The following is a 26,684-nucleotide window of genomic DNA, read 5'->3' on the forward strand; positions in this document are numbered from 1 at the left end:
TAGAAGTTATCTTTGCTTTTTGATGTGTAACTTTTTAGGTCATGTATCGACATAAGACATTGATGTAAGGAGTTGTCTTTGCTCACTGTCATAGCCTGGATGTGTAATTACTGTAGTTGTTGCTTGAAGTATTCTATTTTCTCATCGTGGCAGCAGTATTCATACAGAATTATAGAGACATGTATAATGGCTTCAGAGAGCTACTGGATTAGCATGAATATATTGAAAGCATCAGGCTCAAGTTCCCAGCCCAAAAATCCCAATGATCCGAGAAAAAACTCAAAAGAATGAAAAAGCTACAAAAAAGTTGAACAGCGTTTTAGGAAGGGGTGAAACCTCAAACAGAAAAACTGAATGAAGAAATGAATCAGCCACCAATAATGGCCCGGTGCCAAGATGCATTGCTAAGAATGGTTCAAAAAAGAAACAGATACAGCAATTAATACCACTTTTAATGAATAACAGTTTTAGTATTTTGATACCAGCACCAAGTAGTCTGCTACACATTGACCAAACTATTTAGAGCCAAAAATGTTTTCTTCAGTGTCACAGTAGCTTTAATACATATCAATTCTAAAAACTCACATCCAGAAGTTTGTATTCTCATATGAAGAAAGTATTTTTGTTTTCAATTATACCATATAAAAATATATATATTTGCATTAAAATTAGTACCTTAGGAGGACCTGATCAATAATTCATATAAATTTAGTTTTGCTTTTAATATTCTCAATCTTAAAGTCAATATTTGTAAAACAGCGGAGAGATCAGTAAAATTAAGTAGAACAGCAAATACATCTTGAGTGTCAACTAGTTAAACAGGTACTAGTTTATACAGGTATAAAACGATTCTAACAGCCTGTACTTAACAGAGTTGAGGTATTCGAACCCAAAGACTCACTTTAGAGAATAGCGGACTGTATAAAATCAGAAGAGGTTATAAGCTGGAAACAGCAAGTATGTTGGAGAGGAGAAAATAGACTGCCAGTTTCCATGACACAGAACCTGTACAATCATAAAAGCATATATTTAATTACATATCATTAAGTAGAGCTACCTTATCAGATAAACAACTGGTACAGTCGGTATATAAATAGCTCTGAGAGATTGTAAGTGCAAAAACATGATCAAAATAAGCTTTTATGAACTCAGAACAAAGCTTCAAGCTACAGTTTGTTTAGTATAAAGCTTGATAATGGTATGACTGACAAAAGATGTTATCTCTGATATCACTACTGCTGACACTCCCATGAAGGAATACAAGCAATGAATAAACACTAGCATTACTTAGCATCTAGTTGCCAAGGAGTTGAAACTACTTATCTGTAGAATGTGTTTGAACAACAGATAAACATCTACATAGTTAGTTTCTCGTTGTACTCGGACATTAGCAATATTCTTGTCTGAGGTAGCCTTATGCATAGAACTATGAATACTTATATTGGTATAAATCTATAAAGAGGTAAATGTATATCTAAGTATATATGAATATGTTGCATAGCGTGGCATTATGTCTATGCCAAATACAATAGCACTACTTATAGCTCACACAGCATAAAAACAGAGCAATGCTTGCACATAACTTCCGTCTGTAGTCACAAGAAGCAACTTTTGACAGGTCAATAAGGATCCTACATGAAGCAACCTCAAATTACGCATGAGAGCCAAGCATCAAAAAACTACAATTATCATTTACAACTAATTTAATTCAATTCTTCATTTTTGTCACAATTTTTCCGCAGTGACAAATGATATGAACCTTCCATGTAAATGTTGATAAGCATCTTTAGTGTACTAAATTATTAAACACGGATCTTGAAACATCACACTGAACTAAAGTACTTCATAAAAGGTTGAATCGCAACGGTCTCCAATTACTGACCTTGAACTTTTCAGACACTCTACAACTTGTGTTGCTCAACCGCATACCAAAGATGAAGAATAATCACTAGTATAATAACAATCTCTAGTATAATAATAATAATCTAGTATGATAATAGCAATGTTCTGTGATGTTAACAAATTTTATTGTGAGGGAAAAGTTACAAGAGCAGACACACTACGACTCGTTTAATGTAAAAAAGCGAGGGCGACTTCACGCAGTGCCAAGCTCAATTACCAATCATAGAGCTTTTATTTTCGGTGTGAATGTGTCACGATTTATTTGATTGGAAACTCAAAAGTTCGTCTTCGCATATAAGAAGGATAATTGCCCTTAATGAATACGCTCATGGATTGCTGTCGCAAAATAATTTGGTTTTGAAAATGAAATAAATTCTGAGTGTCGGCAGACTTAAGGCTAGTCGCATATGAATGTCAATCATCAAGTATTACTTGTATTACTGTGTGTAAATGAATTTCTCAACACTTGGTCCTTCAGATAAAAAACAAAATGATAGACAAGTATTGGGGCAACTGTATTCCTGCTACACCCCTACCTGTGCTCCTCACAGCTGAGTTTCTATCAGTCGTCGTGTGACTTGAAGTAAGAGGGTCTGAAATAGAGCTGCCTAGAATAGAGGTAGTTGTTACAGAGGTAAGTTCCATCGTTGTGCTCATACCTGAAAGAAAATTATGAGTTTTGTACCTACACCAACAGGTAAACTGTATAGCAACATGTTACAGTGTTCTCTCTGTAATGAGTACATCTCTAGTACTAGACTGAAAATGAATATTAAAAACATACCTTTACAGAGAGCTGTTTAAGCAGAAAATAACACACTATCTTTTTAATGTATAGAAAACGTGATAGCACCGTAATTATGGTAAATTGCATTTACACTTTCCTATACTTCATTGTAATTGTTAACATATAAAATGCTAGTACGCTGACAGTCAGGTGTGCCGTGAGAGATTATCAAGCATGCCAATAAAGCCAAAAGAATAAGCATGTTCATAACTATTCCAGAATTCAGGGGGTGAATGATTGGCATGGATGGTAGCATGCAGGGCTGGCAAACCAAATATCACGAGTTCAAATCCTGTATGATGCAATGGTTTTTATAGAACATATTATATATTCCTTTTTATTTAAATCTATTTTGAACAATACTTTGGTGAGAATGTATCTACTTTGGTGAGAACGATCTTGCTATGCATGTCATACATTAGCTATTGGAATGCTGAAGGCTCAGCACTTTATAAAGCTTCAGAACAAATAAATGATAAGGGAGATACAAAGGTATTTGTCATGCAATGCTTATGAAGAAGGTAAACAAAACTCAAACAGATTAAACTTGTCTGTGAAGAGTGAGTGTCTAAAATACCTGAATCTGTAGTGTTACCATCCGTTGAGTTTGATTCTGGAAGCAAATGGAAAATATCGGAAGCTATGTTCACTTCAACTGGGTAGTGATCACTGACAGCTTTTGTCTACAGAGTTATATAGGAAACTTCACAAAAATCGATAATTTTTACCAATATACAGAAAGGTAGTCATGCTAGTGCAAGACTTCTTTTCGTACTTGATGGTTCTGAACACCTACACAATGACAGAATTGTTGGTGTTCAGACCTGCACAAACCTACACAATGATTTTGCACCCAATCATTGCTTTGCAGCAGTTCGTAACATACCAGAAACTAACATCGACTACATAAAATAGGAAACTTTGTGAACAGTTTATCAATCAAAGTGTAATATTAAGTTAGAGATATCTTATTTTTCATTCTATTTTAATATTTTTTGAAAATTAGCAAAAACCTTGTTACATCTAGTTTTACTTAGTTCATCAAATTTCAGAGAATGCTTGCTAAAACCAATATTTTAATTTTTGATTATTCCCGGTATATATAGCAAAGGAACAAGGAGAAAAAGAAGGCTACTCTAATAGATATAGCGATATCCAATGACTACGACATATGTAGTCAGCAAAGAAAAGGAAAAAGTGAAGAAGATATTAAAAAGTGCTGGCACATAAGAACAACTTATTGTAGTTGTCATTGGGTACAATAACACCTGCGCATCAAATGTGGCTAGCCCAAATACCGGCAACAATCAACACAAAAAAGGTGTGCTATTGGTAACAGCTAAGATCTTGATATGAATGCGCACACACTCAAGTCTCCGGTAAGAGACTTAAACTTGAGTAGACATAACCACCGGCTTGGGTTATTAGGGTTGAAGAGATATATAGTTATATCTAATTCCAGGCAGCCAGCTTTTTCAACCTTTTTAGAACTCACCTCATCAGTGAAATTTAAAATAGCAAAGCCTAGCTATGATGTCAAGAAATACACATGAAACTATTTAAAGACTTTCTAGTCCCATTCCCTTATACAGTATTATATATACATGTATATTAAGATGTAATACTCTATAAGTACATATTCATAAAATTCTGCAATGAATGCAAACCATTAGGATATAAAAACTCTTGCAAGCACGATTTGACAAGTGTAAATAAAAGTTAACAACCATCTTTCAATCAGCTAATACAAGGAAAGACAACTGTAAATGTTTTTAAATAATTCACACTTCACTGTAATTCACATTCACTGTAGATTCGTTAATGGAAAATTATTATTGATGGGACTCCAGTTTGGTCAGGAAATCACATCTTTATGAGAATTTGCATGAGGTTGACATGATAATTTAATAATCTTTCTAATTAAACCTTAAATTACCCTATAATAAATTAGGTCAATAATTAATCAATATATTAATAATGAATATATCGATTAATTAACATTTAATTTAATAATCCTTTGATAATCTATACATTTTTAGTAGTTTGGGTGTGCAGATAGACAATGTTACCACTGGCTGTAAACACTACGCAGTTCCAAACTTACCATTGTTGCATTCACGTTGAAAACATTGTCAAATCTCCACTCCTGGGCCGAACTGGTAATTGCTGCTGCTTTCAGAAGGTCTCCAGTCAGCACAATTCTGTTTAATGTAAAAAGAATGAATGATAAAAGTCTCACAAAATTTGCTAACAAATCTTGAACACACCCACGAAATGTTTCAATAAGAAACATCATTAAAAGCTAATTATCTGTCTCTAGATGACTGCTGGGATGGAAATAAACCTTGGAATTACTCCCACATACATAGTTTGACTACAAGTGTCTTGTATTGAGAGTTTTAGAAGACAAGTACTGGCATAGCTTGTGCTTTCACTGTCTTACCATACCGACAGCGTGAAAGCATATTCCTCTTACAGAAATCTATACTAAGACTTATGTACTACTACTGATCACATATTCCAGCTCATCACACCTAAACCAATCACATCACAAAGCCTTTGATCATATTGTCTCATCCGAAACTTGCTTGTTTCCTCATTTGCTTTACAGGTTTCAAAATCCTGCGTCAACTATTCCCAGAATATGTGTATTTATTCTTCCACACATGTATACGAACAACATTTTTTATTCAGTGACACCAACATATTACATCCACCATTGTATGTTTCAGTTTAGGAACTTTTTCTTACTACAACCTTCAATTCACTATCTCAACTCCTCCACAAAACTTTTAGACTATCAGCTTTTGAAAGACTTTTATTCAACCCACTCAATAATTCCTGACTTCTGTCGTCTCATTATTGTTTTGTGCATCACCAAACGCATCAACGCATCATCACACTCATCCAATGTCTAAACTACCTTGTTACCAGACTTGCAAGCAAACATTTATATAAACCAGATTATAGCAATGTGTTGCGCCACTGACTGCACAGATTTTTGTTCTGGCAAACTCTGTGGCCATCTTGTTCTACACAGGGGATGTGTCAACCATGCTAGTGCTATTGTAAAGAGCTATATGTTTAGGAGTGACAGCAATTATTATTCTAGCTATAAGTTCCCTTTTTTTAAAACTACTTTTAAAATTATGTGTAAGAACACAGGCAGTACATACCTGTCATATGCACAGTCAGTACTAGACACAGTGGTGTCTACATCATCTCCTATCAACCAGAGATAGGAGTTGTCTGTTCTTAAGTCTAGCTGTTCCTTTTCCTCATCACTTACGTATGTACAGTCAGCATTGAAGTCTCCCATTATCATAACATCCTGCAAGTCAAGTATTAACAAAGCATACACAGTCAATTCATCAGGAACCAAAGATTCACTTCCAATTGTATAAAATTGAAAGCTATTACACAGATATTTAAAGTGAATTTTAAAATGATAAGCAAAAAATATGTTTTTTATTATATTTAACATAACAATGCATAAATAATAATAAAACCTTCTAAATACTTGTGTATCAAATCAATAATGTATATACAACAGTAGAGGTAAGAAGAACAGACAGACAAATGGCTTAAGTAAATTGTTGATAGTAACATGACCTCTAGATTATGAGTGGCTTGGGTGGCTCTGATATCTACTACTAGAGATAAGAGCTGTAAAGATAAAAGATGATTAGTAGAAACTCACATCAACTCCCCAGTTTTCTTTTGCTGCTGTGAACACATCAACAAGAGCGTTCAGTTCTTCCACTGCTTCATTAGGTGCAATATGTACTCCAAGTATACCAAATTTTTTTAAACCTGCAGGAGATGACAACTTACATGAAGATGAGATACCACAATTGGTTGTAAATAAAGACTCGAGTATTATATAATTACTCTCAATAGAGTATAACTTCATATTTTTTAAACGGCTTATTCTGAAAGGGATACCAGTTTGACTATAGGATCATTAGCTCCTTGGTAACCAACGAATGTTTCTGTTTCATTTGACGGCTTTTAAACTTCTCTTCTGGTACCCACTTATACGCTTGTCAAGATTAAGCACCTACCACCTGTGATGTCAGAGTTGACAAGAATACCAAAAGGCTCTCTTGAAAAAGCATCAGTTCCATCATCTACTCCATCATCATATTGATAGCTGGATTCCACTGTTATTTTGTCTGGTCTGCAAGAACGCATTAATGACATATATCCCATAGATATATAAATAGAAATGTAAAACATTCTAAAACTTTGCTTAACATGGAAACTTTTACAGTTTGCTTCATAGAAAAAATTACTGTACACTGCTCTTTCCTCCTACCTGATCCTGGCCCTGTTCTTGTCATATGAGAGTGATAGAGTATGTTAACTACACATAAAATAAAATCTTTATTAAAGTGTTGAAAAAATTATAAGCCTAAATTTAATACAAAGCAGTACTAATATAGGCTTTTTGTGAATTTGGGTAAAAAAACTCTGGTTAAGGCCTCAAAAAGATGTAATCGGAATGAGGGGCAGACAATTAGAGTCAATCGAGCTGTAGTTACCTGTAGTAGAAGGCATACTGTTCTTTGTAGCTGTTCCTACCGAGTCTCTCACTATATACCACCTCCCACTCTTCTCCACTGTAAGCAGAACCAGTCAATTTGTTTTGTGACATGCAGTCAATCACTCTTTGTACTCTAACCTCAGTATGACAGAAAGAGTACATATAATATTTTTTATCTATGCATTGCAACTATTGACAGTCTGTAAATCTAATAAAAAATAAAGATTATGAGTGGAATCATAATTAGTAAAATAAAAATATGATAATTCAATAATTTACCTTTTATAGCTATTCGCTATATATCGAGATATTCCCAAAGCTACGTAATTAGCGGCAACATGAAAAAGAGTGGAAAATGAGAAGAAATCTGTGTTCACGAAAAGTTAATTACAGAGAAAATGGACGCCTAGTAAAATAAGCAGTGTCGAGTTATCATTGTCTAATGAAATAATTTTTAGGTCAAATCATCAGGCAAAAGTTAGATATACCAACAGTTAGCTGATTGCCCGCTAATTGACCAACTTTCAAATAACTGGATGGTAAACTATATGAAAATCAGTTACACCTACATGATAAGTCAGATGCTAATTTAATATGAAAAAAGTGGGCATTTTAGTGAATAGCTACATGTATGTAAATCTTACTTGCTTGCGAGACGATTTCGTATGCCAGGAATAACATTACCAGCTGCGTCTCTGATTTCTTGGACCAGAACTATGTCATAACGTCGCAAGATCTGGAGACCAATGAGAAAAGAAATACAACATAGCAGTTTGTGTAAGTCAATCAATGTACAGCAGTTGTTCAACAATCGTGCTGAGCATACTAATATTACACAGATGACATGCATACAATGCATTATCAAGGATGAAAAAGTTTCAGTTTAAGAACTTAGGTGTTGTCATTTTTTTCCAACTTGGGGGTGTCGAAAACAGCCGAAACATGCTTTATCTTAGAGCTTACCAGATCAATATAAACCATGACTTCCTCTTTCCCATATTTAGTTCTACCCAGAGTTTGAATGTTGAAGGCTCCGATTTTCAGTGCCTCTGTTTGGGAGATGACGAGAAGAGAAATCCATAAGAATGAAAGCATAGCTTAGCCTTAGCACGCGCTAATTAATTGCTCCAAATCTTTGAATGAAGTTTGACAAGGAGTCTTTCTACCTTATATAACACTATGCTGCTCTACACAATGATTCATTATGCTATAATTGTACTGAAGTGGGCGTGTCATCCAAAGCAACGCTTCATGACGATGTGTACATAGTGGAATTTACAGTGTATCAGCGTATCTTATCACGATGATGTGTAATGATGAGGAAACATACTCCAAAGCATGTCGATATCCTAAATACACCTGAAAACATTTGAACACACAGGCTTATGACTTCTACATGCGCATGAATTCTCAAGGGAACATCAAGTAAACAGTAAACACCACAGAAATTTATCTCGGAAATTCCTTTATTGCACAACAACAATATGTTTACAATCATTAGTTGTAAGCATTTTTTAGTAAATAACACTCAATTTTATTATTTTTCCATGGTTGCTCATCACCAGTATTGCCAAAAAAAATGTTTGCACCAACGAGGAAATGTTAGGAAATACGAATGCAACTTTACATATTTGTAGCCAAACAGAATTAGTGACACGAAATTCCATAACAAGTTTTGCAAGAGATAAAAGTCACTAATGTACTGAGTTGGAAGCTTCCTTGAAGAAAATAGTTTGCGTGTTTTTATTAACATTTCACTAATGGCGTGTCCTGTATATTCAATGAGAGAACTGAATAGGCTCGGTGAGATAAGATATATCCTAAATAGGACAACATAACCTGACACCTTAATGACAAGTTTAGTGATAAACTTTGACAGTTATGATACAATCAGGTTGACACATTCAAAAAATTTATTATGTAAAACTGGTAAAAACAGCTCATAAACTATACACAGTGAAAAAAGTCAACTTTTTAACTTTTAAGCTTTGTAGAATGTTGCTGGCTAATGGCATGGCATACCTTCTGCTATTAATCACGCTCCGTGATTTGAACATTTGTCACATGTTTATAAATGGTGACTGCCTAATCGTGAGAATGACAAGCAGCTCTATCTGCTTAGGTTACATATTCCAGGATGCGCATGGATAAAACATAATCATAAAAAAGACAAGCGTAACTATCAGCTCAGCAATAGCAAACGCTGTACCGTTGACCGATGCAAACAAATTTATCTTTACTATAATAAGAACCGTGTGCGTTCATCAAACTGTCTGAAGCCATGCTACGAGTGTTAGAAAAAAGATTGCACCTCACAGGAGAGCCGTGTGCATCCATCAATCTGTCCAAAGCCATGCTACGAGCGTTAGAAAAAAGATTGCACTGCATGGGAATCAAACCTGCATATTCTATTTCCACCTTCAGCACACTACCATCTGCACCACTCACCCACCTTATTGCATCATGGAATAATTATGCATATAGTTGATTGTCATGACGATCTCCCATGCCGCAACGGACTGCCAGCGTTCTAGTACAAATAATATTTTCTACTTCTGACAATATTTAACCACTTGTCCATGTGAGAGCATATCTCTTCCATGCGTACATAAGGCATTCCTTAAAGAGTTCTATCAGAGTAACCAATATAAAGAGCGGAGTAAATCATCAGCGCAGTTTGTATCTAGAAGCCTACGATGGTTGCGCTGGAAACTTGATAGCAACGGCGGGTGCTTTCAATATGGTAAAAAATGCTAACAATGAGTGATTGACAGATATGATGGTTAATTTTGACAGTGTGTGCCAGGTGCCTTTAATACGGTAAAAAGTGCTACCAGTAAGCGATTGACGGGTATGGTGGTTACCTTTGAGAGGATATTACGGGTGCTTTCAAAAGAATAACAATATATTAGATACTAGATATATATTAAGCAGTTATATGCTAATTGCACTTAGGCATTGTGATTAGAACATGTTCGGAATAAGTCTATGAAAGGGTTACAGCTATATTCAAAAGAATTAACATCTAACAGCAGTTTCTCGTCTATATACGAGACCCTTGAGGTAAATCGATTGGTACTTGCCAATATTGAATAGCCATAACCTGCCAATAAATGTCTTGGTGTATTGAGTTATTGCTTACAGATTATACAATGACAATGGTATCTTCTTAATATTTTATTACCACCTAAATTGTTGTAGGTGGTAATACCTACACACCTTTTATAATTTTTTCATCTAATTTATCAGAATTTGTAGCAATACCATGTATTTTTTAGTTAAGTGTTTGTATATCAAATGTAAACACCTTTGTCCATATCAACATCTTCCAACATTCCAAAACAAAATTATATATTTTAATTATAAATACAGTATTTCATAAAAGATTTATCAAAACTAAAATATTGCTGCAAGTTGAGTTAACATGATAAAAAACACAAATATAAGCTAACATCGTGTTGGGTAACAAATAAAAAGAAACATATTTTTAAAAAAGAACGAGTTATATAATAGTAAGTACCATTATCAAGCAGTAAACAAAGAATCAAGGGGATGGCGTTGGACTGGATGGAATATTAACAATATCATCTATTACCTTTATAAATACAAGCAACTTAAAGAGCACATGATAAGAATTGCACAAATAAATAACTACTCACAGCAAAAAAAGAGGGGTGAGTGTTTTATAAGCCGATCAAATTATTGATCATCACAGAGAAATTGTCAAGGAGGAGATAACTTGCTTGTTCAGAGAATCCTAAAAAATACACAGTTATAAGGCAGCAGAAAAGGAGGACAGCGGGTAGTTTTACACTCTCCGCAGAGACCATACAGAGTAACAAGAAAATCCTCGATAGGTTTTACAAGCCATCTCAAATAAGTCAGATAAGAATTATTAGGTATTTATGACTTATGTTCATCTGTTATAGTTTGCGATTTAGCTACAATATCAACAAATAATAAACATTGAACGGTGTACAGAAAATAACATTTTAAAAGCATATATAAAGCATCTGCTGGTTGCTGTTGACTTGGGACACCTATCTAGGTACTGGATTACCTGCAGTGATATATATCTATGTACTGCATTACCTGTAGTGATATATATCTATGTACTGCATTACCTGCAGTGATATATATCTAGGTACTGCATTACCTGTAGTGACATATATCTAGGTACTGCATTACCTGCAGTGATATATATCTAGGTACTGCTTTACCTGCAGTGATGTATATCTATGTACTGCATTACCTGTAGTGACATATATCTAGGTACTGCATTATCTGCAGTGACATATATCTAGGTACTGCTTTACCTGCAGTGATATATATCTATGTACTGCATTACCTGTAGTGATATATATCTAGGTACTGCATTACCTGTAGTGACATATATCTAAGTACTACATTACCTGTAGTGACATATATCTAGGTAATGCATTACCTGTAGTGACATATATCCAGGTAGTGCATTACCTGCAGTGACGTATATCTAAGTACTGCATTACCTGCAGTGGCACGCATTGACATCTACTATAAAAATACTGCATTGCCACTAGACAATTCCACCTACGTATAGCACTACCATACCTGCGGTGACATATATATCAAGGTATTGCATCACCCGCAGAGACATATACATTTATATAGGTATAGGTAAAAACCTCAACAGGAAAGGCCAGCTAATTTTTGGAAGCCTTGTGAATGGTGTTAGAGCTAGTATAATCTCTCTGAATAGCTGCTACGAGTTGATGACTCATCCGATTCGAGTTAAAATACTGATCAACTTTTGTAATTGCTACTCCTTTTACCAAATGATCTGTAATACTCACATTTAAGTAAACCCATACATGTATAGCGTGCTGTTAGGAGCAAAAATGGAATTGTACCGTTAAATAATGTAAAATCAATGTATAACATGACTCGATGTAAGTTTTATCCATAAGCACTAAATAACAAGGCCATGAGTTGTGTACACATAGCTGTACACATAGCTGTACGCACATGTCAGCGCAATTATATACAGTGTGTCATGTCTGGAAAGGCTCTCACATATTGCAAGTTCACCAATGGAAAAGTGCCTCTGAACAGCACAGACTCTGTAGGCATAAACTCAACTTAGTTTCCTACTAATAGAATGCTGTTGAGCTACCAGTTGAATACTGATATTGTGTTTTAAAAGCATACAATAACCCCTCACTTTTCACGGTTAATCAAGAGCGGCGAACTCCTCGATAAGTGAAAATCTGTGAAATAGAAACTAATTAACTAATATCTAATGTCACATTTTATTAATAATAAGTAATTTGCTCTTTTCTTAAATCTTTTAGACAATTTTGAGGGTCGAGTGATTCAAGAGACTTTATGAAGGTTGTCACAAGTTTTTAGACTTTATAAAATGTAAAAAGAAACCGCTTCGACTGCTTTTATAACAATGCGTATGGGGAATCTCATTAGGCCAGAGTACGAGAGATATTCATGTATTTCATTCTTTTTTATTTTAATTTAAAAACATTTCTTAATCAACGATTCTCACCGTGCAACGTACTGAAGCTGTGAAAGCTGTAGAACAAAGTAGCGAGAAGACACAGTTATGTTGACTAAAACATGGACTACACTAATCTTTACTATAATAAGAGCCATGTCCATCCGTCTGTCGCCATGCTAACAGCGATAGCGAAGAAATTTGCCTCGCACAGGAATCAAACTCAGACCTTAGAATTTACAGACTGGCATGCTAATCACTGCACCACTCAGCAACCTTACCACATCATGGGATAATTATGCACATAGTGATTACTCATGACGATCTCTCACAGGGCATGGAACAGCCAAGTGCTTGTAAACATAAGAGAAACACGCTGACTCACTAAGAGGCGCAATGAGAATTGTGGCAGATGCTGCCATGAGTAGGCGATGTCACTACGGACGAGCACCAATAAAAGCTTGTCAAGCATTCTGCTAACCTTGTCTATGAGCAAAAGTATGCTCGCCAAGCCTTTGGTTAGAGATATACTCCTGCCCTGACCTTCATAGTCATATGTGACCTTGGCCTTCTCATCGGCAGATGAGTGGACAAACTCACTAACGGCTAGCACCACTCTACCATTGGTATCTCTCACCATGGCATCCATGATACATACATTCTACAGTATAACAAAGCTGGAGTAAAATTTCTGTTTATAATAAATTTCTCAGCAGAGATTTCCAGTATGATTAAGTTTAAATAAGGCTTAAGATGCAGAACTTTGTAAAGCTACTCCAATGATTAACAAAACATTTAGTTCCTTTTTCGTTGAAGCATTTTGCTCAAAAACAGCAATAATCTCAAAGTCAGCAAAACCTTTGAGCATTAAAAGTGTAGGAAAACTTTATAAGTAAATTTTGGAGTGAAACAACAGTTATCATATGTGGTTTTACAAAAAAAGTCATTTGATGAAAACAACAGTTCTACAAGAGCTTTCACAGTGCAGAAATGTGCAAACTGGTTCTTTCCCTTCGATGTCTTACAGTTTTATCTATGAGCTTATTAGCAGTAGAAAGCAGGTTAAATAATAAAAGTCATGTAAAATATTTGTAAGCTCTGGTATCTTAAATGCATGCATAAAGTACGAGCTAACAGTAAGTTGGTGGTTTAAAAAATACTCGGAACGCAGCAAAACTATCAGCGAATATTTAGGCAGCGCACTTCTCAATAATAGGTAAATATAGCTTTTCTATAGAACAATTAGAGGTGTTTCAAACATGTTACAGGAATGGTGTGTAGGTAAAATTGGCTTTTATATAGAAATATTATACGTGTTTCAAAAATGTTAATTTATTGCTTGTTGAGTATTACCAAGCAATAATTAACATTGAAAAAGTAACTGTGTAACAGAAAAGATGCCAGAAAGGACTCAGCCGCTGGATAATAGCTTTTTTAAGCATTTTTAGTGCTAGCATTCCTGACTACTAGTTGACAGTGCTTAATTTATATATATAAATGTTTCTCAAAATTCGTCGTCATCTGTTTGGCTATGTCTGTCAGGGTATGGCCTTTAAAATCTTGGATACTAGAAATTTCCCTGTCATACAGCCCACGACCAAAGTGATATTTGAAAAAAGAAAGGGTACTGATAGTTGAGAAATGCAATATTAGCAGTTAAATGGCACTGCAGCGCAATAGGATAACTGCAATGGTAGCTGTAATGTACTGGGTGTGGGTGTTATTATGTACAACAAACAGCAATAATGAAAGGAAAAGATTATATGTTTATATCTCTCCCTCGCAATAGGTGAAATGCAATATTAGAAGGCAAATGCACTGATATTATTAGAATAACCAATATTATTAATATAGTAATACAGTAATAATAACAAACCAATGCACAATCTTGTTTACATTTAAAAATGTCATAGCAAACAATATCAAGAAGTTGTGATATTTATGTAGATTTTAGAAAATCTATTTAACAAAACTATTTAGAAAAAATAATAACAGTAATATATTGCCCAACATCGATCACTATATACTTCGATCTTGTAAATTCGAATGCTTATTCTTATAATTAAATCTTATAAAATCGAATAAGTATTCTTATTATTAAATCTTATAAAATTGAATAATTATTCTTACAATTAAATATTGTAATAATCTCATAAAAATCGTTAAAAAATATCCTCGTCATTTCCTTTACTTTCACTGTTTTGGACATCAGTTGGGATACCAAAGTACTCGAAAGTGTCCAAAATGTCAGTTACCTTGAAATCGGCAAAAAAGAAACGATTGCTTTTCAGTACTTCAACATTAATTACAGAAACCTTCGGCAATTGGGCAATGCTATAGACTGGTGAAATGTGCATGTTTTTGTGTGTGAAGTGCACATGACTTAAAGGTTGACTTGCAACAAAATTCACATTACATTTATTTGATATGAAAAGATTCACCATGTCTTACTCTGTTGTGTTGTAGGTGCAAAATATGTGGAAATGTGATTACAAGCTCTTAAAAGCTCAAAAACGAACAGTTAATCGCAGCCACACGAGACCGCCGTAGTTTGGATGCTCTTTCCAAAACGGCTCAAATGTGACATAGCTGTGTGAGATGGTGTCTGTTTACACTTTTATGCAACTTTGTCCGTCGAAATATTTTCACAAATATACTTCACGCATTCAATAAAACCATGTCTATTGTTCTTACGCGTCTGTTCTATCGTCATTGTAATGCTGTCACTTTTAGCAGCGATATCTTGATAACTTACCGTAAAAATTCGTTTAATCTTTTAGCCTTAGCTTGAAGGAGTACATATCATTGTCTGATAATCAAGATGAGCCTGTTGGTCACTTGTGATAATCGAAAGGTGCTGCAGAAATTATTTGCGAAGTATTGGGTCACGTGATCAAATTACGACTTGCCGATTAGACCAAACCGAAACTAAACTGTAAAGTAGCGAGCATCTATATTTGACACGGGATCTTCGGTAAAACCCGAAGTGTTTGTCATAAACTAGTGCTACGATAAGTTTCATATTGAGCTTTTTATGGGCCTTTCAATTCATGTGAGAACATCACGTGACAAGACAATACATAAATTTCATGACTACGTCAGAGAAATAAAGAGATTCCAATCTACGGCAGCTTTTCGTTTTTGAGCTTTTAAGAGCTTGTAATCACATTTCCACATATTTGACACGTACAACACAACAGAGTAAGACATGGTGAATCTTTTGATACCAAATAACTGTAATGTGAATTTTGTTGCAAGTCAACCTCTAATGATTCTATTCTCTGTCGCTCGGCGTTTCGTTTGCCGGTCTTAATTTTGATAAAAATAAGGCTTGTCAAGTTTTAATAACGATTTCAGGCCGAATTAATCTGTCTATTTATGTATAATCCAATCATATGGGTAAGGTTTAGGAAATTTTCTGCAAATAATAAATACTTGGTAACATATTTAAATAGGTTTATATGTGTTTTGTATCATTATTATACTTAAACGTCTCTATTGAAATATGGTTAAATTCGTTGATGAGATTTCGGTACAAGGGTTTGTGACCTCCGTTGATGAATAATTTTAGTGAGTTGTGTGCACATATGCATAAATCATAAATTTCCCAAACAATCACTTCGCTCGTGTTTGGTCGTGAGATTAAAATTTCGTATTCTGCTTTTTCGTAAGGTTCGATTGCTACATTGCGGTCAATGTCAATACTTTTCACGCAGACCATTATATTATCTCGATAGCCTCTACATTTTTCTATCTACGTTCGGTCAGACAAAGACAGTCCGATATTCTATTTTAACATTCGTACCAGTATCGAGAGGTACCAGCATGGTCATATTCAAAGTTTTGATGCATAGCTTCTGCTGGAACAGTAACCTTTTTTATCTAAACACACTTCTATGCGCGAATTGTTATTATTACTTCAACATAGTCAGAATTTTTATTTTGTTTTCTCAGTTCATATTAATTGTGTCATTACCAAATCAGCTTTTATTATAATCATAGCAAAACAGACTTAATTTAGCTATTACTTGCTAATTATTTCACATTTACATTTAAACATTTTAATATTTGTTTAATTTTTTTTAAAATTTATTTGACCTGCACAAAACATTTTCTTCTTGATATGAAGTTTCAAAGTTACAGTTGTTTGAAAAAGTTTGAAAACCCTTACAGTTGCTTTTTTCTTAATTTATTTAAACTGCACAAAACACTCTTCTCATGCTATGAAGTTGGAAAGTTAGAATGGTAACTGTTGTTATATGTTAAATAAAAATAATATTTCTGTGCAAAGACTTTTATTACCCTGGCAACGCCGGGCATTCATCTAGACTATTGTAATCTGTCAAGTGAAGGGAGAAGATCAGGACAGTATATTGTCACAAGAATTGGTCAATCAAGAATAATTTGCTAACCCGAGTTTTGTTTTTAAACAGATCCGTTTTCCATGGTAACTCTATGTCTCTCTCCAAAGGTGAATGCTGATGCACACGGTCACTTCTGATGGCAATCAGTGTGTTGCCTATGAACAAAGAGAACTGGTAAAAAGACTCGCTCCTCGCAACCCACATTAATTTTGTAAACAATCAAGACTATATATGAAGGAAATGGAGGAGTAACTTTTACAAGTGCTTCTGGAAAAGCCAAAGCACCGAGTTTTAAAAACAAAAATTCATTAACACGTGTTTTTAATTAATCTAATTGATAAGGGCAAAGCACGCAGTTCATAAGTAAAAAAGGATTTGTGTTTGTGTTCCCAAGGTTGCCACGTGGGAACACTTTGGGTTGCCACGTGCCCAAAGTTACGATTCTGCAAGTAATCAATAACCATAAATAGAAGTGAACTACGTACAGGTACGTACACGTACCAATATCTAATTACAAAAAATAATGAGATGCTACGATGCATTTAATTCAACTACAATAATGTGCGGAATTGACAAAAAACCAAACAGAATAACCATTGGGAAACGAATTATAGGAGTAATCCTCCCATGTGAAATATTTATTGGTGTGAAATTAAGTTTTCAGTAAACAGTAAAAGGTAATATATATACTGTAACAGTTTAAATGACAAGTACAACTAAAGTGCAAACTTGAGCCAGACTCTCACACTGAATTCTCATCTAACAGGCCGTGATAAGCAAATGATAACACAGAGACATACCAGATGGGTCTTTATTGAGAGTACGGAACTGCTCACTCCATATCGACTGACGCTGAGTGCGAAGCTCAAAGGTAGCCGAGTAATCATTGAGGCCAAAGCGTCGGTACGCAGGATCTGAGACTAGAGCACCGGGTTGGCAGGTATGGGTGGCCTTGAAGGAGCCTTTTAAACAGCTGCATAAAAATGCTATATTTTTACAGTACCTCAAAATCTTTGCTAACACGAGCTAGCCAACACATAAGGCAGTGAATTGTTCATATAACCAAAATAGGTAACTGGTTTTATTCATTCTAAATTTTTAAATTCAAACCGCCTGCCTGTTGAAATACAGTTGTTCAAATTCAATGAAGTAGTAAACGACAATCTTTTTTTTCCAGGCTCTAAATGGTAAAGCAATTGGCAGAAGATTAATAGATATTGAATAAAAACAGCATGATGACGTAGAATAGAGAACAAAAGAGAATAAATCTAGCTGTGCTACATATATATAATTGATATGTTTGTAATATATACTAGTTGAACACCTGGCATTGCACGTGTAATAGAATAATTACCTATTACCTAATGACTACCTAATAGTTACCTAATTTGTGTAACTTTCCAGGAAAACTAGATCTTTACTAAAATCTTTACTAAAACCATATCCTCATTTTAGCCAGCTCAATAATCATTACGCGTAACAGTCAACAGTGCTAGTTATTAACCCCAAGCAAGCGCGTCAAGTGTGAGTGTAATTTATCATTCAAGTCATCATCAGGTCATCATTAAGTCGTCATCAAATCATTACATGTGGGCGGACGTAATGGCTATTTGCCCAAATGAAGTCATTGTATTCTATGCAGCTTAATGGTTAAGTTTGTTGCCTCTAGATCTGGAGATCCTGAGATCAAATCCATTGTCCTGCAGAGTATTCATTGCTAGATGTTAATTGCTATAACTAGACACAGGGTTTAACAAAAAGACAAACACTGAGATTTATAAATGTAATATAAATATTATGTATAATTACCAATAATATATATCATAAATATGTATATATCAAGTCTGTGAAACGGCATAGCTGTTTCATGGCAGAAAGTCAACTCTCATTGAAAATGAGTCAGTGCAGCTCTAAGCTGCACTGATGAAGTTTAAATAGCCAAAACATTACTGTCTGTAGCATGAGTATACATATATTATATATAATATAAATATGTTGTTATTCTTTATATATCAATCAAGGCTAATAATAAAATACATAGCTTGAGTCGTAACCAACTTAGATAATTTTAAAAAACACGAACTCTTTATATGATAAATCCTTAATTGTTTATTAGAACTTAATCATTTGCTAGAAGCCAAGGTGATAAGGAAGCTGAGAGGACAAGAGAAGATCTTACCGATCAATGAGGTTATGGTAAGGTAAGTTGCCAGCCACGAAAGCTAAACCACCTCCATCCTTCCAAGCGGCGACAACAAGACCGTTGGCTAGCCTAAAAAGGTCTACCGCTGAGTCACTACCGAGAGGAGTCTGTTTGGTCAACTCTGACCAGTCAAAGTCCATTTGACACAACAGTGACCTTTGACAAGGGCTAAAAACAACAATCTGAAGATTTAGGCACATCGCGTTAGATACTGCAAAGGATATGTGGTTGTCTCCACAACCATGAGTAAGTAAAACCAGAATACTTGCTTCAGTAGTAGATCTGAATTCGGCTAAAATACTTTTGATTCAAATGAATATCTCATGGATAAGCCAGACTAAAATGATCGATATGACTAATAAAGGAAACGAAGCACTGGAACTGGTACGGTATGATGGTGACAGTTTTATGGGTTTACAGAGATAACAGAGTGATAAAGATGCTTCATAGTAAAGACCATAGAATTAACTGCAGAAACAAAATGAAACAAAGTGAGAAAAATGAATAAAAATGTTGAACAAAAAATAATCAAAATCGCACATGAGACAAGAGCACCATACTACAGAGTTTATGGAAGGGCAGATGAGAGCATATCACTAAAAATTGTAAGTCGCCATTGCTATCACCTATCTACAATATATAATAGTTGAGGTAAAACACTTGTCCAAGTATGTTCAATGCTTACCTGTTCCGGCAAGCAACTCCTTTGTGGTCATAAAATACTGGATTTAGGGCTAACAGCTTTAATGACTGTAACCTTGCAGGAGTGGGCAACTCCCCAAAATTATACCTAAAATACCATGGACTCACCTTAATGGTCAAGCAATCATTATACATTGGGGTAAACGACCTTCAGATTTAACCACAACACACTAAAATATTTGGGAAACCCAAATTCCAGCTGAGAAGTTCTTGCTGAAGCCCTACATATATTTACACAACATTAATAAACACACAAATCAACATCAAGAAAGCAATACATAGCCGGACATAGTGCAGTAAATAAGATAATTACCAGCGAGCTGTGACTGACATTCTGTGATAAAAGATATCATCTGCTCGAATATAATGGTGACTGCCACTACGGTCAAAAAATGCCAAAGTGTAGATAACTCCAAGTTTTCTACCAAAAGCGAAACGCATTGGTATAACAGCCATCAATACAGCTAGTGTTGGTATGGAGGCATTACCATTAAAAAAAATCTAGACATTATCAATAACAGATACATTTTGTCGTATAACAAACTTTCCTTCTTCTCTAATCTAGTAACAACACTATAACAATTAACTGCTCCTAATGATGTGGATATTTTACCGGTATGACTAGAGTAACCAGACTGAATAGTTCAGCTCTGACTGAGCAAAACCCAGCATGACACGAGGGATGTCAGCTTCAATGATAACACAAATCAATATTTTAAAAAAGGGAAATGCTAAAAACACAAGAAAAAGTACAGTAGTTACTTTTGAAAAGCAAACACATACGACAACAGTTGTTAAGCATCTTTACAAACTAGCGCAAAAGCTTCAAGAAAAAGTGAGCTACAAAATAACCAGCCAAATGCAACCAATATTGGTGCATCAATATTGGTATCAACTAGTGTAAGTAATCAATATTGGTATCAGCAAGTGTAAGTTATCAGTATTGGTATCAGCTAGTGTGAGTTATCAATATTGGTATCAGCTAGTGTAAGTAATCCATTTTGGTATCAGCTAATGTAAGTAATCAATATTGGTATCAGCTAGTGTAAGTAATCAATATTGGTATCAGCTAGTGTAAGTTATCAATATTGGTATCAGCTAGTGTAAGTAATCCATACTGGTATCAGCTAATGTAAGTAATCAATATTAGTATCAGCAAGCGTAAGTAATCCATATTGGTATCAGCTAATGTAAGTAATCAATATTGGTATCAGCTAGTGTAAGTAATCAATATTGGTATCAGCTAGTGTAAGTTATCAATACTGGTATCAGCTAATATAAGTAATCAATATTGGTATCAGCAAGTGTAAGTAATCCATATTGGTATCAGCTAATGTAAGTAATCAATATTGGTATTAGCTAGTGTAAGTAATCCATATTGGTATCAGCTAATGTAAGTAATCAATATTGGTATCAGCTAGTGTAAGTAATCCATATTGGTATCAGCTAATGTAAGTACAGACGGTTCCCAACCTACGAACGAGTTACGTTCCAAACCATTGTTCGTAAGGTGAATTTGTTCGTAAGTTGCTTCAGTGCTATATTTTGTATTATAATTTATGTTTAAGGCCTATATAAATATATTGAAGTTTTATATAAGTATGTTTAAGGCTTGTATAAGTAACCTGTATCGGTTTGTACTGAAAAAAATATTTAATAAAATGGAGATAATACTTTGGTGGACGCCGGGCCATGACACTGCATTTCTTATTTATTGTATGTCTTGTCCTTTTTATTATATTGTTGTTTTAATCGTTATGCTATCACTTATCGTTGTTGTCTTATTTTTTGTATGCGTTGTTCGTTTATTATATCGTTGTTTCACTCGTTATGCTATTGTTATATCTGATATACCGTCATAACACTATCACTTATCGTCGCTTATATTGTTGTCATACCAATGCGCTAGCGGTCCTATTTATTCACCTTGTTAGCCGGTGTTCTTACCGTTTGCCGTTAGCCGGAACGGTTGATATTATTGTATACTGTATAAAGGAGTGCGCTCATTTAGTTGAGCAGAGCAGATAGCCGTACGCGCCTCGGCTAGTGAAAATTCCTTCGCTAATTAAAAGCTGAATGAAATTACACGCACTCTCTTCTCTTTATTTAGTAGTATAGATCGTGCCAAGTAAAGGCCGGCAAATCCCTTTACAATACGCATGTAAAGTTCAAACAAATAACTCGAAAGTTATTCGAGTTACGAACAACGGTACATACGTTCGTATGTACCGTTGTTCGTAACTCGAATGTTCGTAAGTAGGGAACCGTCTGTAATCAATATTGGTATCAGCTAATGTAAGTAATCAATATTGGTATCAGCTAGTGTAAGTAATCAATATTGGTATCAGCTAGTGTAAGTAATCAATATTGGTATCAGCTAGTGTAAGTAATCAATATTGGTATCAGCTAGTGTAAGTAATCAATATTGGTATCAGCTAGTGTAAGTAATCAATATTGGCACCAGCTAGTGTAAGTAATCAATATTGGTATCAGCTAGCGTAAGTAATCAATATTGGTATCAGCTAGTGTAAGTAATCAATATTGGTATCAGCTAGTGTAAGTAATCAATATTGGCACCAGCTAGTGTAAGTAATCAATATTGGCACCAGCTAGTGTAAGTAATCAATATTGGCACCAGCTAGTGTAAGTAATCAATATTGGTATCAGCTAGTGTAAGTCAGTATCAAAGAATTCACTAAACTTGCTTTAACGTTCAACAAGCAAAATCATACGTACAAAAAAAGTAAAGATCCCAAATATTTAAATTTCAACCATCCTTTCTGTATATTATTGTATAAGGAAGAACTTTGTATATATAAAATGTTTGCATATTACTCACTCAAGGTTAGGTTTGACGCGATCAGGCAGAAATGTGAAGGGATCCGGTGTATCAAGCTTGTTATAAGCCCGTTGATTTCTCAGAGTTACAGACCTAAAGATACCAACTCTATTCAGAAGATACATAAATACTTTACCTAAACTATAAAGATCAGTATACAAAGCTAAAGGTTACAATTATTGAATCTAGACTCCAAATGGTTAGTTTTCTAAGCCATGTAAAAGCAACTCCAAGGCATTCCTAGTTATGACAACGCAATAGCTCAGTCTAATGACACTCAGATTCATACACTCACCCCTTGATACACTCTTTCTTCCAATATTGTGTCGGGGCTTCCAGTGGCTCCCCGATCTTTTTTCTGACACCCCTAGGCAGATACCTTTCAGCAACTTTTCTCCATAGTGTGCTGTACAAAAAGACAAGGCCAATTTTTTTCTTAATTTAACAAACTCTTACTACGGAATTTTTTGCTCGTTTTACCGGAAGAGTTGAGGCCAATTTTTTTGCTGCGTAAGGCTAGAGTTTGTTTTATAGAGCTTTAATCTAAAGTGTTTTGGAATCAGCAGACAAAATGTCAGAATCAGAATTTAACAAACAATAGCCAAGCTTAATATTTCTTTTAGTTTAGTGAAACTAGCTGGAAAAGAGATTTATGCTATCATCAAGTTTTCGCAGTTTAACCAAGAAGCAGACCCCCATTCTCTAATATTTAGTTATCAGAAATATCTGAGGCCCAATGTTGAAGAATTTTACAAGCAGAAATACATTTTGGTTACTGTTTACAACGCTAAAATGAAAAAAAATAGAAATCGGTATATTATGCAGTGAATTCTAGGTAAAAAAGACAACTGGTTTATTTTTTTGACACAATGATAACCCAATATCCTAAATTTATTTAGGGACAATTCATTAATGTAAAAGAATTAATAAATAACTTAAACACAAACTTAACATAACCGACTAATAACATATATTCACAAAAACTCAATTCAGTTCATGCCTTAAACAGGTTTTGACTATAACAAAATTAAATAATTATTGAGCAGACACGTGAGAACAGATGCAGTACACTGGTGACAAGTAGATCACCACAAGTACATTTCCAACCATATAAAATTTAGTAACATGTAACCTTACTTGTCATTAGAAACCTGAAGCCAGCGATGACAGACTCTGGAGGCCACCAGAAGGTCACCAGCATCAAGATACGCAAAGAGTGTAATTAACAACTCATCCGGGAAGCTGCAAGAAAATAAGCTAAATACAGGAAAAGCATGTTTTCATGATAATGAATTTAACTGATAGTTCCTGATAAATAATTCCAGATTTTCGTCTTTTCATTTTTTCCTTTCTTTTGACACGTAACGAAAAACATCATACTGTTGACGATTACCAGTGTCAATAAAAGGTTAATACATACAACTGATAACAAAGAAAATGATGTGTGATCAGACCAAAGCCTCATGTGTTCATAAAATGGATTACATATGTACTCCTTTCTCTTGTTAATGAGCTGAAATATAATTTATTTACCATGGTAAACCACAATAAAATTCCCATAAAATATCTCGGGTGCCATCAGGAAAAGCATCTGACTGACCTCAAACGCCTTTGTGCTTCATCACTGGCAATTCGAGTTCAACAAACTTCACCAATAACCATGAAAAGATATCAGTTTTCACAAAAATTCACAATTTTTCATATATTTTATATAATGCAAATTAAAAAATGATAAATTTAAAAACGTGGTTTGCACAAACCTATCTACAACATTGCGTGAGTCAGCTCTCTTCTCCTTAATGGACCCAATAGTTTTGCTTCCTTTCCTGTATAAAATACGGAAGAATTGGAGACGAAGTCCTGGAAATTGTGATATTAATACAGTATTTTATCTTCATAAGATTAACAAGTAGAATTATCTGCCACAAACCTGTTCCCAACGTTAGCAGTGTCTGTCTTCTGTTCTTTGATAGGCAGTGCTACCTTGCTCCCTTTCCTACATGGAAACAATACAAAAACCACAAGCACTACACAAGTCTTTGATGCAAATAATAAAATATGGATTTCACTAGCAACAAACCGTATAGTTATAGAATATCAATTTTCAAGCTAGCAAACTGTTGTTAGATATAATATTGGTCGTAAACAAATCTTACCTTGCACTATGAGGCTTAGATTGCAAAGGACGTGGACGCTGCTTGGAGGACATCGTGTCTAGACTACTAACCTGCCATAGTCAAATTTTCCTTATATAGTATGTAAATAACATAATAAATAATCCAATAAAATAAACATTGTTTTGCCATAGACAGACTACAGCACTACAGATGGTTGAGAAGCAGCCACAGTGCCAAGGGGTGATACACTTCGAAGAGGGAAACTTTCTATGGGATCAAACTAGCCAAACTCACATCCACAAAAGTTAAATAGTCAGCCATATGTGACAACTGCATCTCTCATTAAAATCGTGAAGTTCAGACGGTTTGTAGGAGTTAAAACCTTATAGACCGTGATAAATATGAACTGGCCTATATGAATTGCTACCATATATGTATCATGTGGACTATAATTAAGGTTATAGTTTCTCAAAAAGAATGACATACAGTAATACCTCGACATACGAGTGCCCCAACATAAGAGAAATTTGAGATACGAGGAAAATTCTGAGCGAAATTTTGCCTTGAGATATAAGCCAAATTAGAGATACGAGAATATGAAACGATTCTTGATGCAGCCACTAGGGGGACAAGTATGCGAGAGGCTGCTTACGAGAAGACTTTCTGCTCGCTGGGTCTTTCTCGTCGGATCAGTCTGAAAGCGAGTCATAAAGAGCCAAACTGGAAGAATGACAGAAGACAAAATTAAAATTAAGTTTAGTGTAAGATTAAAACTTATTTTCAAGTGTGCGCTTAGTAAGCTTAAATTCCTTTAAGTTAATTTTAAAGTTATGTTATGTAGTGGCACAAGTTTAGCGTACCGAATGCGTTACTGTCAAGTCTCACTCACACCGCTGTTAGCTACTACTTAAGTAAGCTAAGAACTCCATACAGTGCTGTACATAATAATGTAACATTTTATTGCAGATCATAACCACCATAAGGGATTTGCTACCTTGTGTGCTTAGGAGGTGAATTAGAACCATTAAAGCACATTTTTCCATCACAACACCATATTTTTAGGTGTTTTTTAGAGTGTGAAAAGGGATTACCTAATTTGTATTCAGTTATTTTACGTAGGAAAAACTGATCAGATATGAGCGGATTGACATACGCACTCGGTCCCGGAACACGTAAAGCTCGTACGTCGAGGTATGATTGTGCTCTAACAATACCAAACCCATGTAGTTAATAGACTAAACAGAATGATTGCACCCTAAAGCTATTTAATGAGAAGTGCTAATATGACATTCACTAATCAATAATAAATTCTCATTAATGGATGCTTTGATAATTACTGCAGATTCAACCTCCGCACAATGTTTTAACTTCATTTCTAAACCAAAATCATACAAAGCCTATTTCAAACGTTCCATGTATGTTAATTTACAAAGACAAGTAATGGGCAGCCATCTACTGGTATGAAAACAGTTTTTAACACAAAAACCGTAAAAGGAAGTGATTGTCAATTATTCTAGGCTTTGTAGCCGATTGAGCTAGCTTTAGGTAAAAGGGAGAGTTTGTTGTTATCTGACCTATTCATAAAGCCTTTTAATGAAAATGAACTGCCAATGTGACAGACTGGCTGAATGGTGTATGGAAGAGACACAAAAAAGTGTGAAAAAAGATGGTTGTCTTTTAGTGATGGAGTAAAGAGACAGTGTTCGATATGAAATTCAAATTAATGAAGAGCTTTCCTT

The 26,684-nt window shown here is 34.8% G+C and overlaps 2 protein-coding genes across 2 annotated transcripts; both read right to left on the reverse strand.

Annotated features, from left to right (window-relative positions):
- Nucleotides 1-201: 201 nt before the first annotated feature.
- On the reverse strand, nucleotides 202-8,355 carry LOC137391354 (deoxyribonuclease-1-like). The gene is made up of 10 exons (XM_068077804.1): nucleotides 8,199-8,355; nucleotides 7,880-7,971; nucleotides 7,234-7,311; nucleotides 6,754-6,869; nucleotides 6,390-6,502; nucleotides 5,866-6,020; nucleotides 4,794-4,890; nucleotides 3,267-3,372; nucleotides 2,439-2,561; nucleotides 202-1,005 (listed from the first exon to the last, which is right to left on the reverse strand). The coding sequence occupies exons 1-10, from the start codon at nucleotides 8,328-8,330 to the stop codon at nucleotides 938-940; spliced, it is 1,080 nt and encodes a 359-aa protein (XP_067933905.1). The 5' UTR covers nucleotides 8,331-8,355; the 3' UTR covers nucleotides 202-937.
- Nucleotides 8,356-10,647: 2,292 nt separating this feature from the next.
- On the reverse strand, nucleotides 10,648-25,138 carry LOC137391427 (F-box only protein 15-like). Its single transcript, XM_068077898.1, has 13 exons — nucleotides 24,985-25,138; nucleotides 24,759-24,824; nucleotides 24,589-24,654; nucleotides 23,966-24,070; nucleotides 23,124-23,234; nucleotides 22,829-22,921; nucleotides 20,303-20,410; nucleotides 19,973-20,077; nucleotides 19,264-19,455; nucleotides 17,885-18,057; nucleotides 17,133-17,239; nucleotides 13,202-13,381; nucleotides 10,648-10,992 (listed from the first exon to the last, which is right to left on the reverse strand). The coding sequence occupies exons 1-13, from the start codon at nucleotides 25,035-25,037 to the stop codon at nucleotides 10,945-10,947; spliced, it is 1,407 nt and encodes a 468-aa protein (XP_067933999.1). The 5' UTR covers nucleotides 25,038-25,138; the 3' UTR covers nucleotides 10,648-10,944.
- Nucleotides 25,139-26,684: the final 1,546 nt, after the last annotated feature.

This window comes from Watersipora subatra, chromosome 3, assembly GCF_963576615.1.
Source record: "Watersipora subatra chromosome 3, tzWatSuba1.1, whole genome shotgun sequence".
NCBI classification, from domain to species: Eukaryota; Metazoa; Bryozoa; class Gymnolaemata; order Cheilostomatida; family Watersiporidae; genus Watersipora; species Watersipora subatra.

Bases quoted from the DNA above. Each gene is read 5' to 3' on its own strand.
- LOC137391427 (XM_068077898.1), bottom strand. From the start codon at position 25,037: ATGTCCTCCAAGCAGCGTCCACGTCCTTTGCAATCTAAGCCTCATAGT. The intron at 24,071-24,588 runs GTTTGTGCAAAC...ATTTTCTTGCAG, and splicing joins TCACGCAATGTTGTAGATAG to CTTCCCGGATGAGTTGTTAA. The intron at 19,456-19,972 runs GTAAGCATTGAA...TGTTGTTTTTAG, and splicing joins GGAGTTGCTTGCCGGAACAG to CCCTTGTCAAAGGTCACTGT.
- LOC137391354 (XM_068077804.1), bottom strand. From the start codon at position 8,330: ATGCTTTCATTCTTATGGATTTCTCTTCTCGTCATCTCCCAAACAGAG. The intron at 6,503-6,753 runs GTAGGTGCTTAA...CATCTCCTGCAG, and splicing joins CAACTCTGACATCACAGGTG to GTTTAAAAAAATTTGGTATA. The intron at 2,562-3,266 runs GTATTTTAGACA...ATTTTCTTTCAG, and splicing joins TGGTAACACTACAGATTCAG to GTATGAGCACAACGATGGAA.